The 20,213-nt window shown below is 43.6% G+C and overlaps 2 protein-coding genes, 2 long non-coding RNA genes and 1 other non-coding gene across 6 annotated transcripts; 2 read left to right on the plus strand and 3 right to left on the minus strand.

The window, feature by feature from the left end:
* Nucleotides 1-3,488: 3,488 nt before the first annotated feature.
* Nucleotides 3,489-8,103, minus strand: LOC109996564 (dTDP-D-glucose 4,6-dehydratase). Of its 2 annotated transcripts, XM_065951761.1 has the most exons (13): nt 8,022-8,084; nt 7,843-7,937; nt 6,409-6,475; nt 5,966-6,034; nt 5,772-5,862; nt 5,530-5,678; nt 5,227-5,355; nt 4,713-4,772; nt 4,574-4,617; nt 4,335-4,500; nt 4,202-4,257; nt 4,024-4,121; nt 3,489-3,937 (listed from the first exon to the last, which is right to left on the minus strand). In XM_065951761.1, exons 2-13 carry the CDS (start codon nt 7,887-7,889, stop codon nt 3,807-3,809), a joined length of 1,107 nt encoding a protein of 368 aa, XP_065807833.1. In that variant the 5' UTR covers nt 7,890-7,937; nt 8,022-8,084; the 3' UTR covers nt 3,489-3,806. The 2 variants fall into 2 exon arrangements, with proteins under 2 accessions (XP_065807833.1, XP_065807834.1); XM_065951762.1 differs by having other exon boundaries at nt 5,257-5,355; nt 7,843-8,103.
* Nucleotides 8,104-8,536: 433 nt separating this feature from the next.
* Nucleotides 8,537-11,977, plus strand: gpr180 (G protein-coupled receptor 180). Its single transcript, XM_020650752.3, has 10 exons — nt 8,537-8,788; nt 9,168-9,311; nt 9,387-9,481; nt 9,721-9,826; nt 10,011-10,191; nt 10,419-10,468; nt 10,673-10,830; nt 10,987-11,184; nt 11,256-11,333; nt 11,475-11,977. The coding sequence occupies exons 1-10, from the start codon at nt 8,653-8,655 to the stop codon at nt 11,622-11,624; spliced, it is 1,296 nt and encodes a 431-aa protein (XP_020506408.1). The 5' UTR covers nt 8,537-8,652; the 3' UTR covers nt 11,625-11,977.
* A 202-nt stretch (nt 11,978-12,179) lies between these two features.
* On the minus strand, nt 12,180-12,261 carry trnas-cga (transfer RNA serine (anticodon CGA)). Its single transcript has one exon. It is a non-coding gene; the product is annotated as a tRNA-Ser (tRNA).
* Nucleotides 12,262-13,834: 1,573 nt separating this feature from the next.
* Nucleotides 13,835-15,918, minus strand: LOC136178138 (uncharacterized). The gene is made up of 2 exons (XR_010665491.1): nt 15,429-15,918; nt 13,835-14,471 (listed from the first exon to the last, which is right to left on the minus strand). It is a non-coding gene; the product is annotated as an uncharacterized lncRNA (long non-coding RNA).
* A 196-nt stretch (nt 15,919-16,114) lies between these two features.
* On the plus strand, nt 16,115-17,556 carry LOC136178137 (uncharacterized). Its single transcript, XR_010665490.1, has 3 exons — nt 16,115-16,519; nt 16,699-16,855; nt 17,418-17,556. It is a non-coding gene; the product is annotated as an uncharacterized lncRNA (long non-coding RNA).
* The last annotated feature ends 2,657 nt before the right edge of the window (nt 17,557-20,213 follow it).

A 20,213-nucleotide genomic window follows, 5' to 3' on the forward strand; every position in this document is an offset into this window, starting at 1 on the left:
ATTGTTGGATTAAGTTCTCTATGTATGTAAAAACCTACTCATCGAATGCTAACCGTTAGCCTGGTCTGTAAGCACTACCACTAGCTAATACTAACATGTTCACTGTGAGCTTGTTAGTATGCTGTTGTTAGCATGTATTAGCTGTGTGTGTGCTTTTAATGTGAATAAAAACTTAAGTTATTTAATCATCACAGCTGTTACGTTTAATAACAACAGCTTCTTTTAATCATGAAATCATCATGGCTCCATACCTCCATTTTCTTCCTCTTGCGAGGTTGGGGTTGCGGTGGCAACAGGTGAAGTAAATGAACCCACACTCTCCCTCTACCCAGCTACGGTTTCCAGCTCCTCTTGGTGGGATTCTGAGGCGTTCCCAGACTAGACCAGATATATGATCCCTCCAGAGAGCTCTTGGTTTACACAGGATCTCTTTCCTAGTTGGGCATGCCTGGAAAAGAAAACTCCAAAAGGGAGGCGTCCCTTTTAAATGTCGAAGCTCCTGACACTTTCTCTGAGGTTGAACTCAAACTACGCAGCAGAGGAAACTCATTTCAGCAGCCTTTATCTGTGATCTTGGTCAGCAGCGTATGGACGTGTGTGAATGGGATTATGTGCTTCTGATGGACTCTTTACACAGCAGCCTCTACCATCAGTGTTGTGAATGAGTAGGTGTGACCTGCAGTGTAAAAGCTCTTCTTTCAGTCATTACCCGTAGCACATGATTATAGATGAGGGCTGGAAAGAAACCAGTTAATCAAAAACTGTGCCTACAGGCTCAGCTCCCTTCTCACCATGTCGGTCACTTGTCTGTGGTCTGTAGTCTCATCAGTGACCTTTGCTAATGTTAAAGGTAAGGCTTCCCCCAGATCTCCACACTCTGCCTCCCCTGCGGAGGACGTGTTTGTTGGGTTAAGTAGTTCCTCAAAGTAGTCCTTCCACCACCCAACAATACCTCTAGTCCAGGTCAGCACTTCTCCACCCCTGTTAACAGTCTTGGGCAAACCTTGCATTCCTCTCTTTGGCCATCTAATTGTTTTACCAGAACTTCCTTCAGGCCAACTGAAAGTCCTTTTCCATAGTCTCCCAGAACTCCCAAACCCTGGTTGTTGCTTCTGCAACCATAGAAGCCGCATCCCTCAGAGCTGCTGAATACCTGCCGGCTGCTTCCAGAGACACCTGGGCAAGCCGGCTTCCTTCACCGCTGGTGGACACCAACGGGTTCTGAGGTTGCTCCCATGATCAGGCAACGGTCTTCTAGCAGCCGCTTTCAAAATGTAAGGCCAATGAAGGCTTTGAGCAGGCATCACTTACACTCCTGTCCCAACCTCCTCCTGGATGCACAAGAAATTCTTCCGGACATGAGGATGGTAGACCTCTTGGACAGGGGCCTGACGGTCCCACTTCACCCGCACTACACAATTAAGTTTACTAGGACTGTCTATCTGATCCAACTCACCACCAGGCAGTGATCAGCTGACCTTCTCTCGTCATCTTAGTGTCCAAGACCATATGGTCACGGGTCTGATGAAACAACCACAAATTCAGTCATGGATCTTTGGACGAGGGTGTTCTGGTCCCAAGTACACCAACCAACATCCCTATTTTCAAACATGTCAGTTATGGCCAATCCATGACTAGCACAGAAGTCCAATGACAAAACAATGCTTGGGTTTTTGCCCAAGAAGAACTATAGGGTCCTCAGCAGAACCTTACCAGGACCCCACCCAGAGAGTCCAAGAACTCCATGAACTCTGAACTGCAAATCAGTCAGAGCCATCCTCTGAGGTCCCAGAGAGGTCAATCTCTGTTTACCAAGGGAACGCTCCAATAAAGAGGCACTCAGCTGGTCAGCTGGGGGCTTCTGAGTCTGGTCCCCCCCATCGGAACTTTGAATCCTTTTTTTTAATTAAAGAGTCTTGTGCAGAAATTCAGCACTTTAATTTTGAATCTTTTAAAAAATCCTCCAATGCCTTAAATTCCAGCAGACAACGTAAAATAAACGTTAATATGGCAACAGACACACTCACGGTGTCTCCATGGTAACACGTCTGTGTAAATTGGTGAACATTAAAATGGTGGTACGCTCCCAATGCTGCATCAGAAAGACTTAAAGTGTGTGTGTGTGTGTGTGTGTGTGTGTGTGTGTGTGTGTGTGTGTGTGTGTGTGTGTGTGTGTGTGTGTGTGTGTGTGTGTGTGTGTGTGTGTGTGTGTGTGTGTGTGTGTGTGTGTGTGTGTGTGTGTGTGTGTGTGTGTGTGTGTGTGTGTGTGTGTGTGTGTGTGTGTGTGTGTGTGTGTGTGTGTGTGTGTGTGTGTGTGTGTGTGTGTGTGTGTGTGTGTGTGTGTGTGTGTGTCAGAGTTGAGAGACTCTTGTGTAGTTTTAACGGTTGTTTGTGCTAAATTTATTTTTCTACGCTGTAATAAAAGAAGATATTTTACAAAGAGACATAGACACTGAGTGTTGGGCTAAGTGTACATTTCTATTTTTTCTGGGGTAGTGTGAGCTCTCTCTTAATAACCCAACGTGTGTACACGCTCTCTTCAATATGTCAAAAACTACACACACATTACACACCAGAAGTGTGAGGTTTGAGCTGCTGACACACACACAACCACACACACAGAGCTGCTGACACTTATTATAAAACATAAATCATCTGTCAGTCTGTGTTACTGGACTTAATTCTCACTAGTTAAACTGGTTAAAGTGTAAACAGACGGTGTGTTTTGATGACATGTTGAAGACGTGTCGGCATGCACATGTTACCTTTAAATAATCAGATCACCTGTCTGACAGGTAACCTCTCTAACAAGCCGCCATCTTTAATCTGAGTACTGAATTTGACTTTTCCACCAAAATGCCAAGGTTTGGATTAAAAACTAATAAAACGCTCGTATGACAGTTTTATAAAAAATACAATAAAAACATGAAGTTAAAAAAAAAAAAAAGGTTCTGTCCAATCAGATTCTTTGCTTTTATTTAGCCCTCCCGGATATAAACGTCTTGAAGTCTTATAAACACACAGACTGAGCTGTGCTTCTATCGCTGTGTTCTCGTGAGCTCGATATTTTCAGGTGAGTGTCAGGTGGGACAGTCCGACCAATCAGGAGCCAGCGAACACCTGGAGGACGGTTTTAATGCAGGTGATCCAAAATCTGTGCTCCTTTCAGCAGCTTTATGTTTTTTAATAAATCAAAGATGAGTGAAAGAAATGGAATTTGGCCGCAGTTTCTCTGCTCCTGATTGGTCAGCCCTGCCCCCCCCCCCCCCCACCCCACAGCAGCCTTTAAGTAGTTTCTGCTTCCTGTATTAGTTTAGCTGCAGCCGTGCACGTAGACGACACCGCACGAAGAACACGGCGACTGTGCTTCTGATTGACCACAAATAAAGTTTGATCTGAAAACGTCTACCCTGTTTGTGATTCTTCTTCTGTGGTGTTAAGTGTTTTCTTGTGTGTTTGCGTGCAGCACAAACAGTCTGACAGCTCTCTGTGGTTCTTTTTTCAGTTTATTGAATGGTTTGAATCTGTTAATTTTTGGTCAAACATTTAGAAAAATATATATCTGACACAGAAGTGAGACGATCTCTCTTTACACGTTGTGGTGTTCAAAATAAATTAAAGTTGACCTGAAATGTTTGTGCTTTCAAATACACCTTCATATCTTCATGGAATGAATGACTTCTATCATCACTAACCAGTGCAGGAATCAGTACTAAGACCCCTGAAAACCTCATTATGACCATGACATTAATGAACATCTTCAATCAGCGCACACTGTCGCAGTCTTCGATGATTTGTGTATCTCATCAGGTCTGAATCCTGTCAGTCGAGCTGCAGAGCCCACTCGTGTCCATCACATGTTGAAACTCTTCTGTGATTGGCCGTTGGTCCTCTTCTGTGTTCCACCAGAAGTCTGGGTTGTCCTGATACCATTTCACTGTGGGACAAAACTCAGGGATTAAAAACATGTCAGTCAGGAAACGGCTGATTTACACCAGGATGTGTGTACACCTGTGTATGTACCTGTGTGTCTGATGCCCTCTGTCCATGTGACCTTCTCCCTCCAGCCGAGCTGCTTCAGTTTGTCACAGGTGATGGGATACCTGAGCTCCAATACCGGCCTGCAGAGGTCAAAGTGAGCTTCAGGTGTGTGCATGTCCAATGTGTGTAACAGGTGTGATGTGATTTATTGTGTGCTCACCTGTCAGGTACAAACTCCAGCCAGTCCTTCACTTGAGAGTCCGGAACATTCTTCACCTGAACACACACAGAGCTTTTTCATTAAGAAACGCCCCCTACAGTCTGTCTTGATGAACTACAGCGTGGTAACCCACCGTCTTAATGAGCTCCCTGGCCAAGTGCGTGATGGGAATCTCAAAACTGGTTCCTACATTGTAGACTTCTCCCACAATGCCTTTCTCCAGAAGCAGCAGCAAGGCATCGACGGCGTCGGCCACAAACAGGAAGTGGCGAGATTTCGGGAGCGTTCCCTGGATGGTGCTGAAGACGAGAGAGTTTTAATCTGAAGAGCTGGATTAGAAATACACCAAAATAAAAGCTTTAACAGACGTACCACTTCCTGTTGTTGCGTAAGAGAGAGAGAAACCTCGGGATGACCTGAACACAAAGAAGATTAAAAGGGCTGGTCAGCCATGTTGGATCTCATGATGTTAATTCACATCGTCCACAGCGTTGTGTTTATAGTTTTCTACCTTCTCAGTATATTGCCGCGGTCCGTACACGTTGTTGCTCCTGGTGATGATGACAGGAAACTACAAACAAACAAATGCAAACAGACTGACTTCAATCAGTTATTCATCAGGCTGTAAACCTAACCCCTTCCGTTTACAGTGTGTGTGTGTGTGTGTGTGTGTGTGTGTGTGTGTGTGTGTGTGTGTGTGTGTGTGCTGCACCCCCTAAAAAAGCGGGGGAAAAAAAGGAACTGTTGTAGAATGCAGTGATGGTGTTATTCTGCTTTAGCCGGCCTCCAAACATGCGGTGAAAAAAAAAAAAGTGCCACAAAAATGCAAAACAGGAAAAATATTATTTACAAAGACGGACGGGAAGGTAAATGCAAATTTCCACCAGCCAATAGCTGCTCTCACAGGGCTGTAGCTTGCAGTTCAGGTACAGAATTGGCGAGTGCAGTTGTTAGCGCTGCGATCGTTGAATACCGGGGCACCACCCTCCTGTACCCATCAGCCAACCCCACGAAAAAAAACATACCTGGAGCTGCAGAAGTGTGTGTGTGTGTACCCTGTGTGTGTCCCAGTAGGACAAGACGTGTGTCTCTGCAGCAGCTTTGGTCGCAGCGTACGGGTTGTTTGGCCTCAGTGGACTCGTCTCATCGAGGCCCTGCAGACAAAACACACCGGTTCATCTCCCACAATCCTTAACTGCATTGTGTCAAAAAAACACAAGCAGCGAAAATGAAGAATGAAGCCAATGAGGAAGAGAAAACTTCCACGATGATGACGTCACTGAGACTAAGTCCATGTTTCATAGGTGATGAAGTGGAGGTGTGTTAACCTGTCCTGGCCCCGCCCCGTACACCTCATCTGTGCTGATGTAGATGAAGCGGTGCAGCGTGTGAGGAGCCTGACAAGCGGCCGACAGTAAAACTTGCGTTCCTTCAACGTTCACCCGGTGGAAACATGACGGAGACTCAAACGACGACTCTGATTGGACAATTCAAACATGATGATATTAAAGTTTTCACCTGATCTCACACGTGAATTATCATTCATTCATGAACGAAAACGGTTTCTTACCAACGTGAGTTTTTGCCGCCAGGTGAAAAACCACGTCGATGTTTTCTGTGTTGAAGATGTGATTCACCAGCTGAGGGTTACAGATGTCCCCCTGGAGAGGAAATATGATTCAAATTTGAATGATAGAACCGTCTGATATTTTTGTTATCATGTCACAGTTTAAATAAAATTTAACAATTTAAAGAGTTTCTCACCCTGATCAACGAGTAGTTCGATCGGTCCTCCACAGCCTGCAGACTCCTCCTACTGCAGCAGTAATCCAGCTGACAGAGACACACACAGGTACGCGCACCTGATCACACACACGCGCGCACCTGATCACACACGCGCGCACCTGATCACACACACACGAACACAACCTCACCCTTCCCCGTCAGGCCTCCCCCACCACCTGGAGGGCTCTGTACGCTGACAGGTACACCTGCCAGGTAAGAGTACACACACACACACACACACACACACACACACACACACACACACACACACACACACACACACACACACACACACACACACACACACACACACACACACACACACACACACACACACACACACACACACACACACACACACACACACACACACACACACACACACACACACACACACACACACACACACACACACAACTCACAGTATCCAGGTTAATGATCCTCCAGTCAGTATGTTTGAGGACCAGTGAACACACCAGGTGAGAGCCGCTAAACAGAAACACACACAAATTAACTAATTAGTTAAAAAGGATGCTAAGATGAGACATGTTTGTAAATAATAAACTTGTGTTTAGGAAATATTATTTTTCACTTTTTTATCATGAAATGCTAATATCGTTTGATTTATATAGAATCATATCACCAATTAACACGGTCACCGTTTACACTGAACACTCCTGTCACCAGTTAACACGGTCACCGTTTACACTGAACACTCCTGTCACCAGTTAACACGGTCACCGTTTACACTGAACACTCCTGAGTCCTGTCACCAGTTTACACGGTCACCGTTTACACTGAACACTCCTGTCACCAGTTAACACTGAACACTCCTGTCACCAGTTAACACGGTCACCGTTTACACTGAACACTCCTGAGTCCTGTCACCAGTTTACACGGTCACCGTTTACACTGAACACTCCTGTCACCAGTTAACACTGAACACTCCTGTCACCAGTTTACACGGTCACCATTTACACTGAACACTCCTGTCACCAGTTTACACGGTCACCATTTACACTGAACACTCCTGCCACCAGTTAGCACGGTCACCGTTTACACTGAACACTCCTGTCACCAGTTTACACTGAGCACTCCTGTCACCAGTTTACATGGTCACCGTTTACACTGAACACACCTGTCACCGTTTACACTGAACACTCCTGCCACCAGTTAGCACGGTCACCGTTTACACTGAACACTCCTGTCACCAGTTTACACTGAGCACTCCTGTCACCAGTTTACATGGTCACCGTTTACACTGAACACACCTGTCACCGTTTACACTGAACACTCCTGTCACCAGTTAACACGGTCACCATTTACACTGAACACTCCTGTCACCAGTTTACATGGTCACCGTTTACACTGAACACACTGAACACACCTGTCACCGTTTACACTGAACACTCTTGTCACCAGTTAACACGGTCACCATTTACACTGAGCACTCCTGTCACCAGTTTACATGGTCACCGTTTACACTGAACACACATGTCACCGTTTACACTGAACACTCCTGTCACTAGTTAACACGGTCACCATTTACACTGAACACTCCTGCCACCAGTTAGCACGGTCACCGTTTACACTGAACACTCCTGTCACCAGTTTACACTGAGCACTCCTGTCACCAGTTTACATGGTCACCGTTTACACTGAACACACCTGTCACCGTTTACACTGAACACTCCTGTCACCAGTTAACACGGTCACCATTTACACTGAGCACTCCTGTCACCAGTTTACATGGTCACCGTTTACACTGAACACACCTGTCACCGTTTACACTGAACACTCCTGTCACTAGTTAACACGGTCACCGTTTACAATGTAAAATGTTTACATTAACTCACATAAATCCAGATCCTCCGGTCACCAGAACCGTCCTGTTGGACTCCATCAGTTCTCACATTTACATCACCTACACACACATGACCAGCACCCACACCTACTGACACAGACACACAACTATTTACACACTTACGCACGATAACATCTTAATTTAAACACCAGTATGTGGCACAGCAACTACCTAGCATGCTAGATGGCTAACTGTCGTGCCCCTTTTCGTACTCTGTTCAGAAAAGTGGACACGTTGAGCATTTTGCAACAGTGACCAGGTGCTTTACGACAGTGTCGACACGTTGATAATGGGCGGGGATGTTATCAAAGAGTACACAGATTCTAATAGGCTGTCGTTCATTAAGCTTCATTATTATTGGATGGAAACCAAATCAGTCAAACTGTCAACCGCGCAGACTTGTCATCAAAGTGACGGGAAGCTAGCTACTACTTATATGTTACTTCCTGTTACCTTTTCAAAATAAGAGAAGGTGGTAAACATTGTGATGTTATTTGCGGGTAAACGATGTTGTTTCATTGTTCAAATTAAGTAGGAATGGTTTAAACTGTTTCAAATGTATGCGTATTAAACTGTTTCCAACGTGAGACGCGACTTCAGAGGTTCTAGAGGATTAAGACTGCGTAACATACAAGTCTATGATCGGAGCTCAGAATGACGCAACTTCCGGTCTGATCCGGGCTAACTTCAGCTAACTTTAGCTAGGCTGACTGTGTTTTCCTCTGGTTTACCTCTGTCTCCGTGGCGCTTTGAGTCCTTCAGCTCGGATGTGTTTAGGTGTGTAGTGACTAAAACATTAAACATGTCCTGTCTGCTCTCTGTGGTCGTGTTCACGCTGCTCGGAGCGGAAGTTTGGAGTAAAACGGTTACCGGACAGTTCAGGAGCGGAGCGGCGCGAGAGCACGGAGGACAGTTCATCTCCTCATTCATGTTTACAGGTGTGTGTGTGTGTGTGTGTGTGTATTTCATCCTGCGGAGTCACATTCAGTTCAGCAGGTTCAGTTTTGTTATACAGAACCTCTCTGCTGTGTCACTGAGTCTCACTAGAACACACCGCAAAGACTGCAGCCGACGGACACCCCTACGTACATTCTGCGCATGCGTGTGAGAAAATAACTCTCCATGCCAGCAGGCGGCGATAGTCTGTAATCCTCATTCCAAAAAGGGGAAACCGGAAGAGAACGCGGATAAATAAACCGTTGTTCTGATACGAAGAGATAATTTTCTCACTGCTCTCGCTCAACACTTGTAATGTAGGAACTTCAAATGGAGAATAATGTCTGATAAAAAGTAGAAAATGGCACTGTGTGTGTACAGGGGACAACAGCCTGTTGGTGTGTCGGCTAGAGGACTCGGCTCTGGCTGCAGAGAAAGAATCCAGACTCCTGCTGTACCCGATCTTGGATTTGGACTCGGACGACCTGAGCTGCTCTGAGAGGCTGTCTCGAGCTCAGTTCAGCAGTGAGTACCTGAACAGGTGACATCTGATTGGTTCCTCCCCTCTGTTACTCACCTCTCTGTCTCCTCCTCCTGCAGTCCTCCTCCATCAGGACGAACACAACCTCACCCTTCCCCGTCAGGCCTCCCCCACCACCTGGAGGGCTCTGTACGCTGACAGGTACACCTGCCAGGTAAGAGTATACACACACACACACACACACACACACACACACACACACACACACACACACACACACACACACACACACACACATCAGAACTCTTCACACAGGTGAGAGCTGGAGAACGACAAAGAGTAGGATAAATTAAACTGTAGGTGAGACTCGGATAATAGGAGGAAGATGGATGTATTTGATCTCCTTTTGTTCCATATTGACTTTCTCCTTTTACCTTCAATGTGTCTCCCCAGGTGAGCTCAGAGATACCTGCTCTTTCTGACCTCACCTTCACCATCTTGATGTTCAACCCTGACTCTGCGGGGAACCCTCTTGACCACTTCAGTGCCCAGGAGGCAGGTCAGACCTCCCACGTGCTCCAAGTGTTATTATTTCTATTCATGATGTTGTTAATGTTGTTGGTCTCCTCAGTTTTTATTCCTTTATTTCATGTGGGTTACTTTTCCCTTTGTCCTGTCTCTCAGGTCTCCTCAGTTTTTACTTTATAGAGAGGGTTAACTTTGCCCTTTGTTCTGTCTCTCAGGTCTTGTCAGCTTTTACTTCTTGCTGCTGTTGGCGTACTTTGTCTCCGGCTGTATCTACTTTCAGCCTCTGTTTCAGGCTGTGAGGAAAGGCGGGCCCATGCACACTGTCCTCATAGTGCTGACTATCGTCCTTTCCCTACATGGGTGCTCTGCCATCTGCAACTACATCCACCTGGCCAGGTAACTCTGTTATGGTATATCACACATAGACAGGGCTTATATTTTGCCTGATGTGATATTTCTTTTAACAAGTTTAATCTTTGTATCTTTATGATGAATTTCTTTATCCAGAAATCACAATGTTTGTCTATAAATTATTGTGCACATGTTTACTCTGACCTTCTGTTAACATCAACATTCAGTGATTAAGAGGATCATGACCTTACCCCATGCTCTTTTTCTTGCAGGTACTCTAGAGATGGTGTCGGTATTCCTGTGATGGGCGGCCTGGCAGAGTGTACGTCTCTTTATAATTCTGTGTTGCCCCCTGCAGGCCGGGACATGGCCTCTCAGGTGTTTATATTCCTGACTCTGTGTCGCCCCCTGCAGGCCGGGACGTGGCGTCTCAGGCGTTTATATTCCTGACTCTGTGTCGCCCCCTGCAGGCCGGGACGTGGCATCTCAGGCGTTTATATTCCTGACTCTGTGTCGCCCCCTGCAGGCTGGGACATGGCGTCTCAGGTGTCCATGCTCTACCTTTTGCTCAGTCTGTGTCTGGGCTGGACGCTGGGTCGTGGCAGGAAGCCTCAGTCCAGACCGCTGCAGTGGGAAAGCTCGCCGGTGTCCACAGCCGCTGCTGTGGGAGGAGTCATCACACAGGTATGAAGGTGTACTCTGAAACATCATCTCTGTCACACAGAAGAATAACGGTTGGAAGGATGAGTGATACTGCCCCCCAGTGGAAGAATCCCAGCAGAGATGATAACTTGAGCTGGTTTTGATTTATATAAACATCTTATGGTGTGTTTGTTTCAGGGTGTGTTGTTGCTATGGCAACAGTTCTCCGACTCTCACAGTGATCATCACAGTTTCCACTCGGAGCGGAGTTTGGCCTTCCTGTTGCTCATCGCTCTCAGACTGATCGTCACTCTGCTGCTCGCCTCTGTCCTCTACCAGATCACGTCCACGGAGAGGAGCACGCTCAGAAGAGACTTCTACCTGAGCTTCACTAAGGTACGCCCGGCACAGTGCCGCCTTCATTTTTTACAATAATAATTATAAAAACATTATGATTGTGTCCATAGGGCTGCTTCTTGTGGTTCCTCTGTCAGCCTGTCCTTGTCCTCGCATCGGCCATCTTTGATGAACACCAGAGAGAGAAGGTTTGAACTTTGACCTCTCCGCATTCATTCATCTTTTACAGGCTTGTGTGTCTCCATATCTGATTGACTGTAAATCAATCTTGACCTCTGATTGGCTTTCATTTAAGTCCTGGTCTAACCCTGGTTCTGGTCTCCCGGCAGGTTGTGACTATAGGTGTGGTCCTGTGTCAGTCTATCTCCATGGTGATCCTCTATCAGCTGTTTCTGTCTCGCTCACTCTACTGGGAGGTGTCCTCTCTCTCCTCTGTGTCTCTGCCCCTCACCATGTCCAACCACAGGGGGCGCTACTGAGCTCTCATCACCATGTCCAACCTCAGGGGGCGCTACTGAGCTCTCATCACCATGTCCAACGTGCTACTGAGCTCATCACCATGTCCAACCACAGGGGGCGCTACTGAGCTCATCTTTAACTCTCTGATGGTCAGAGCATGACTCAGGTCTTTAAAGGAGGATCCCCTCCTCAGGGTCTGTTGAGAACCAGGAACCAAAGGGACTGATTTCTGTTGGCTGACTGGTTTGGAAACCTGACCATAGACGATGGAGATGTCTGTGACTCTGTGATGAGACGGACCAGACAGACTGACAAGACAGGCGCCGTCTCTGTGAGGTGTTGAATGTCAACAATAAAACTGTTTCAAATGTGATATCTTCTGTAGTGTAACTCTAAAAAGTCTGTCCAGGTCTTGTTCATTTAATCATGTAAAGTTTTATTTATTTATTTCAGTTGAATTCTGAAACAAAACTTCTACAAATAAATATTTTTTATGTAAACTAAAAAACGATTCACTAAATCAGCCGTTTGTGACGTCATTGTATTATCGCTGTGTTTGAAATAAAACTAAAGATCGTCACGAACAGGATTCGAACCTGTGCGGGGAAACCCCATTGGATTTCGAGTCCAACGCCTTAACCTCTCGGCCACCGTGACTATGCATATACGTCATTACGTCACTGAGGGATTTATAGACATTACAAGCCAGATCCCTCTCCGTGACTAGAGTACGGAGAGTTGGAATGTCTCTTTTATGAGTGAGCAAAAACTTCTACACGAATTCATAGGAAAATATCTTTACATTAACAAAACATATTTTACCCCCCATGTGATGACGTCAAGTCGGCAAGTCGGACACCTAATTATTTCCCCAGTTTCCGAGTTGCTGTTCCGACTTGAGCAGGCATTCACGTGCATTTTACAAGTCGGAAAATCGTATTTCCGATGTGTCCGACACATAGACTGTAAATATTACTGGACGAACCCTGACCCGTCTGTGACATAGGCAGAAAATGAGTCCAATCGACGGCCGCATCCATATTGGATTTGCAGTCTCAACCTAACTTCGGATCAACCTAGCGACAGCAGTAAGGCGGGACCGGCGGGACTTAGCTCCGCCCATTCAGCTCGACGTTAGCAGTCCACTTCACAGCATAGCTAACAGCTAGGCTGCTATCATCAACTATTCCTGCTCGTCCTGAGAAAACTCTACAAACAGTAAGTTAACATTTAACTTTTCTACAACACAGTTAAAACGAATTATATTCAACACAAATATTTAATTAAAGTCTTAAAACTACACTTTTTTAAATATACAATTATGTTTATGAGTTATTTGTTAGAGAAGTTAGACTTTGTCAGTGTTAGCAGAGCAATACATTAACAAAGTTTTATCCATAAACTGTAAATAAATATGAGACATCCAGAAGAAATCAATATTACAAAGCATACAGTTCATGTTACTGTTCTGACAAAAAGAGGAATGTCTGAGTTTTATATTTACTGATGTCAACAGCGATGAGGTTAACATGACAATTGAAAAATAATTATTTAGTATTTATTATAAGACATTTGTTTTCTATTGAACCCTGTGAAGTCATGGAGTCTGTGGACAGTGTCAGCTTCACACCAAAAACTTTAAGTATTAGAAAAAATAGTATTTAAGACTGGCATCTATTATGATGAGCTGCAGCTACCTTGTTCAATATTATTCCTGCAGATGTGGCTCATAACAAAAAAACAGCCTGAGCTGTCACATGTAGTTAACTGTACATTTTGTGTTGTCTGAGGCATTAATTGAACACCTTTGTATTTCTCTTATAGACACAGTGTGCATTATTGGTGACTTGTCCGTCGAGGTGCCCAGAGAGCTGCAGAGACAGAGGAAGAAACCTGAGCCTCAACAACATCTGCATTTGTTGGTTCTTCTGGGGTGGACTTCAGTTGCTTCTCTTCAACAGCTCGCTGTGAGGGAGGTCTCCCCCGGATGGCCTGAGTGATGTCACCCACAGGCTGAGAGCTGAAGCTGAGGCATGTTTTAAGCCTTTTGACAAACCGTTACACCGCGCCCACCTGTCAAGCTGGTCAGCTACACGCCTTATTGTGAATAACTCTTATCCTTCATCAAAACATTCACCCCCCCCCCCCCTGTACAGTGTGTGTCCATCGAGACATGAGCTAATCACACCTATTTGTTTGTTTTGTACCAAGCTGTAAACATGTTCATCTCTGCTGTAAAAACAGACTTTTTTTAATGTTGTTTTTCAGATTAAATAAATATTTCTATATAAATGCACTCTTTTATGTCTACTTATGAGTATACATTTCAGATTAATGCTCAACTCAATAGCTTAGGGAAGGAAGTCTACTTTTACACAACTTCTTACTCTTTTGATAAATACTAATGTAGTTCATTTCTGAAAGTGGGATGGAACAGAGTCATTGCAAAAATTTGCCCTTAAACACAGCCCCATTCTTAAATCAAGATACGTGGAGAGTAAATAAGATCAATAACTGGTGAATAAAAACACAGTTAAAAATGATTTAGAAATGTAGTCTTCCCAGATCAATATCACATAATATCAACTTCTCCCATCTAAACTGGACAAAGGGTTTTAAAATGGGAAGAAAATAGTTTGATTGCAAGTTGTTTGGAGGAGATCTAGTTTTATTTGAACAGCATGAATACAGTCTTCCAAGGTGCAAACCCTCCTCTTCCTCCTGAAGCCTGTGGAGCTCCTTCATGTACTGCTGTCTTATCTGCTGGCCATCTTCTCTCAGCAAAACTTTGACTGTTGAAAAGTCATTCAGAAGAAGCTCGAGCATGTGACATGGATCCAGGAGAACATGGACTTTTAGTGCGAGGTCTTCAGGATGACAAAGAAAGAGAGAAAATATCAGTTATTCATTAAATCATTTTGTTTGTTCTCATCTATTTTTCTGTATTCATCTGTGTGTAAGAACACATTTATAAATTCAACAGTGTACTACCCAGACAACAAAGGTCCAGTATTCAGGTAATCAACATCTATTCAAAGTTAAGAAGATAAACATTATTGTAATCATCATCTCTCACTCACACAATGATATTCCACATTAAATTGTCTCAGATTTTGTGAGGAAAAATTAAGCAGTTTATTGTGGATAGTACTTCTTAACATGAAACAAATATAACCTGAATTATTTAAATCATTAACAGGTCCCAACTCTCTGTGCTTTAGTACAGAACATACAGTAACTCATTTATTATTAACATGAGCTCAGTACATGGCTGTATTCTTCAAACTATTTCTTATACTTTATATCTATGTGCTTTAAATCTTATTTTCATTCCATGTTATTTATATTTTATATTTCTACTGCTATATTCTGTGTATGAGTTCAGTGAAAATTAATATGGTTATTAATATAGTTCTTAATGGTTACAGATGCTCTTACAAAGTGAAGTTTTTTAAAGTTGTTAACAGTTTGCTCAAATCTTAAGACAGCACATTAGGTTCAGTTCAGTTTATGTTACTGACGGATAATTACTACACACAGTTTGTTTTTTAATGTCCACATTTACGTGGAGTATAACATTCATCATAACATCAGATAACCACCGAGGTGAACCTTTAGCTTCTAACATCACACAAACTCATTATTTTCAACAACAACATCTTAACAACAAACATTTCTAAACCATTGACCGTAAATAATGTAAATAATGTAAATAATGAGCTACACAGTTAGCCGACTGGTTTACAAGCTAACGCTAAACAAGCTAGGTCCGTAAATATAAACACATGAGTAAGCAGTAAATATAACACTACTATATCACTTACCGAAGAAAACTGAAGCATCAACTTGTTGGATGGTCTGTTAACCGCACAGCAAGCCGTGTATGTTGTCAGATATGTGTTAAAAAACTCTCCAAACGAAGTAAGAAAGAGGAGAAATCAGACGGATCAAGCTGTTAGCCTCCTGACCTGCTGACCTGACAGACAGATGCAGCGCGCACAGCTGTCAATCAAATCTGACACAACCAAATATGGGCATAGTCGTTTTCCTTAATAGAATAAAATCCGATGAGTTATAAAAAAATTCACCCCCCCCACAGTGTGAGGAGAAGGGGCCGTCAACTTCTCAGATATATCTCGTTTTTTGAACCAGGCTGTAAACATGTTGATTCCTGTGGTAAAAACGGGCTTTTTTGGCTGTGGGCTTATGGCACTTCCGGCGCTTCTGCAGCCAGCCTCAAGCGGAACCTCGAGGAACTGCAGTTTTTTGTACTTCCGCATAGGCTTCATTTTTCGAGACCGGAGGTTGCCCCTTGGTCCGACACCACATGAATGCTTCTTCTTCGTCTGTGTTTGTAGTTTAAATAGATCTTTATTGCTCTAAAATAATTTATTTAATGACCATAAATACTCTGATGTTAACTGTATTCAATCTGATTATTTATAAATAATTTTTAATAATGTATTTATTATTAAATAAAATTAGAAGGGTAAAATGTCCCTCACGGTTTCCGTAGACCACGGCTTGACTGGAAATATCCAGCAGCTCCCAGCATGCCTTGCGTAATAATTAGTTCATGATCAAACGTAATTCCAGGTCATATAAAAGTACTACACTGAATTTAAAACGACATGTACTCTGAACATTCATCTCTTTAATCTCCTCTGTAACCTTCATCACATGATGTTTGTGTGTCACCGCTCAATTCATGTTAACCTTTAATCTGAAACGTTTTAGTCAAAGTACTGCTTTCACCCAGGGTCCCTGAATGCAGCACCTAGCACGTCAAACAGAAGGAGCAGTCTGATTGGCCGGTCGGTGAAAGCCTCGCCTCTTACAGGCGAATTGTAATGAGAGTGTCTGTGAGCGGAGTGAGCAGTTCACAACGACAGGAGCAAAAATGATCAACTGGAAGGTAAAACTAGCTTCTTTACCTTTTTAAACCGCTTTAAATCTTTATGTATATCGCGTGTGTGTGCGCGTGAGTGGTTTTGTGTGTTTGCGGTTCAGTGTGTGTGTGTGTGTGAAAACACTGAAACACTCGTGGTTTGTGAGCCGAGTCAAAAAGGTCTGACGTTTGTCTCCCATTTAAAGAAAGTTGTTTGGGAAGCACGTGCCCTGCAGCTGTTTCTCTCCATCGCACACCCCTCCCCCTCCCCTGAAGAACAGCTGACATACCCCCTCCTCTCATGTTGGCTTGGAGGGGAGACCTCCAACTCCTCCAGAACATTCTGCCTCTGATCGTGGACAGGTTTGCTCCCACTGTTTCATTGGCGGCGTATGAATGGATGAGTTAATGCTGACGGACTCTTTACTCAGCGACCTCTACCATCAGTGTGTGAATGTGTATGAATGGATGAGTTAATACTGATGGACTCTTTACACAGTGGCCTCTACCATCAGTGTGTGAATGCGTATGAATGGATGAGTTAATACTGATGGACTCATTACTCAGCAGCCTCTACCACCAGTGTGTGAATGTGTAGGAGTGACCTCCGGTGTAAAAGAGCTTTGAGGAGTCAGAAGACTAGAAAATAAATAAAGAAGCTCATGTCCATTCATCATGATCTCTCTCTCTTTACTCAGCAGCCTCTACCATCAGTGTGTGAATGCGTATAAATGGATGAGTTAATACTGACGGACTCCTTACACAGCGGCCTCTACCATCAGTGTGTGAATGTGTATGAATGGATGAGTTAATACTGTGTAGGAGTGACCTGCGGTGTAAAGGAGCTTTGAGGAGTCAGAAGACTAGAAAATAAATAAAGATGCTCATGTCCATTCATCATGACCTCTCTGTTTATCCCCCTCAGGCTTTGGACAACGTCCCCTTCCTGCTGTACGTCCTCGCCCTGAAGACGCTGCTGCTGTGTCTGGCCTTCGCTGGTGTGAAAATTTATCAGGGTAAGAAAGCAGATGAGGCGTTAAAGAAGCAGAATGAGGCGAGGAGGAAGATCGCCCTGGAGACGCAGGACCTCATCAACAACATCAACAACAAGAAGGACGACTGAAAGGGACATGAGGTAAAGCATCTGTTTGATAACCCTAACCCCATCCTGGTCTCTCAAACAAACGGCCTGATGATTTAAAAAGATAAAGAGAGTTTCAGGACTTTCTCTGGTGAAACCTCCAGTGACTGACACTGAAAGAAGAATTCAGAACATAAAATCAGTCAGGATATTAAGAGTGAGCCTTAGGAATGATGGAGTGCTGACTAAATGTATTGAAATAGTTAAATATCTACGTACCTGTATCAGGTTATCACACCTGCTCTAATTTCAATCATAATAAATTAATATTGACATACACCTTATAACTTATCTATTAGGCTTTTTATCAAATCATGTTCTGTCTACTTTTTTGAATATGTTCTCACATGTAGTTTCATTAGATTTGTGACTTTTGAAATCTAATTAAGGTAATCTTTATTATTATTATTATAACATGAGTTATATAATCTTTATTACTATAATAACACATGAGTGACGTGACACGACTAAGTTCCACTGTTAGCCTGGTCCGACGCAGACTTGTTCACCAGCATCAGTTTCCATGGTAACTCAACGAGGATTCATATAATCTACGTTGATGGAACCAAACTCATGAAAGATACTCTCAATAACAAAGACCCTCACAGCGAAACATTCAATCACTATTCTATTAGTATTATCACACTCACCTTTAAAGATGTGAGCTCCACCAATGAGACACGTTTTAATCTGAATTAATTTCTGTGTTCTGTAGGAAACGTGTTTCTGACCCGTCTGAACACCTGACGTGTGACCTTGCTGCTCACCTGACGTGTGACCTTTCTGATGACCTGTGACCTTTCTGATCACCTGACATGTGACCTGTGACCCTTTTGTTGACCTGTGACTTGTCTGTTGACCTGTGACTTGTCTGTTGACCTATGACTTATCTGTTGACCTGTGACCCCTCTGTTGACCTGTGACCCCTCTGTTGACCTGTGACCCCAAAAGGGGTCATATAATAAAAAGTTATTTTGCAAAAGGGGTAATCAGCTACAAAAGTAACATCAGTCACAAGTGCATCAAAGATTCCCGGGGCAGTCCCGGTTGCAGAGCGTATTTATACTTTAACAGGGTGTAGGTATTTTGCATATACATGAGTGATACATCGTCATTGGTTTCAGCTTGCCCTAGTGACTACGCCTTCTGCTAGTTTGCCTGGTAATTTATCTATGCAAGCTTCTTTCTATAAGGTACCTGGTACGGAGGAACACCAACAGAAACTCCTTTGTCAGGAGGGCACTGATTTAGGATCATGCTGTACCCAGATCCTGAGGAGTGTTCCTGTTGGAGATACAGACCAAGGCCATACAGAGAAACAGTTTCTAATTGCTAAATGACGCACGAACATCCTAATCTTTTAAGGTCAAACGACGGCAACAGACAGATAGTATTTTTCCACTACACACTTAACCCTGAATGGATGAGTTACTTCTGATGGCCTCACTACTTAGCAGCCTCTACCATCGGTGTGTGAATGTGTAAGTGTGACCTGCCATGTAAACCTACACATGTGTGGTGAATACAAGTTCAAGTCCATTTACCATTTATGACCTGTCTGATGAATTGACTTATGACCTTTGACTTGTCTGTTTATATGGAGCGGGACTTCTCTTGTATATTGTGAACAGCTCTGTGCAGATATTTATAATAAATGATGTTCCACTCTGTTTATTGTCTTCTTCTTTCATTGAAACTGATGTCAGATGAGTTTCATAAACTGTGTTATCAAATATTTAATTATTACATAATTTAGTTTCAAAGTTAAACCTGTTCTACCTATTATACCTATACTCTCCATCAGCTGGACTTATGTTATTTGTGTTGTGATAGGTTGCTCTGTTTCTTAAAGCCGTAGGTGTATCCATAAACTCACCTGGAATGTTGAATAATATTTAAAGGTCCCATATTATGCTTTTTCTGGTTTTATATGCCCTTTATTGTGTTTCCAAGTATCCTGTGCATGTTTAGGCACATCTATGTGCAAAAATTCAAAGTCCGCAGAAACGCGGCTTCTCTTACGTCCTCCTGTTAGCTGCAGCATTAGCTGCATGTAACGCTCGGTTCTAGCCCCCCTCGATAAAAAAAATGTGTCAGTCCGATGTCATTGTCAGTGTGATATCACTGATCTAAGCCCATTGGCTCGTTGTGGCAAGCCCTGCAGCTCATGCTGAAATTTCCGAGATGCGTGCTGAGCAACTGACCAATAACGACAGAGCAGATTGGCAGACCAATCAGAGCAGTCTAACAGTGTGGGCACAGCAGAGCGTAGCTGACGGACTCAGAGCGTAGAGGGAGCAAGGAGGAGCAGTACATGAAAACAGACACTTTTTTTCAAACTGTAGTTATTGTGAGCGTACAAAAGTAGGTACATAGATTAAATATACGAACTCCAAAAATGGCATAATATGGGCTCTTTACTATGTAAGATGTAATTGAATCCACCTGTCTGAGGGTGAAATAACCAGCTGTGCCTTCTCACTGTTGATTTTATAGAAATGTTCCTCTTGCAGCTCCATGTCGCCATCTAGTGGATGAACAACAGCAGCTTCTGTCTGACAGCATTCACTGATAAATAAA

The sequence above is a fragment of the Labrus bergylta genome, chromosome 24, assembly GCF_963930695.1.
Source record: "Labrus bergylta chromosome 24, fLabBer1.1, whole genome shotgun sequence".
Lineage (NCBI taxonomy): Eukaryota > Metazoa > Chordata > Actinopteri > Labriformes > Labridae > Labrus > Labrus bergylta.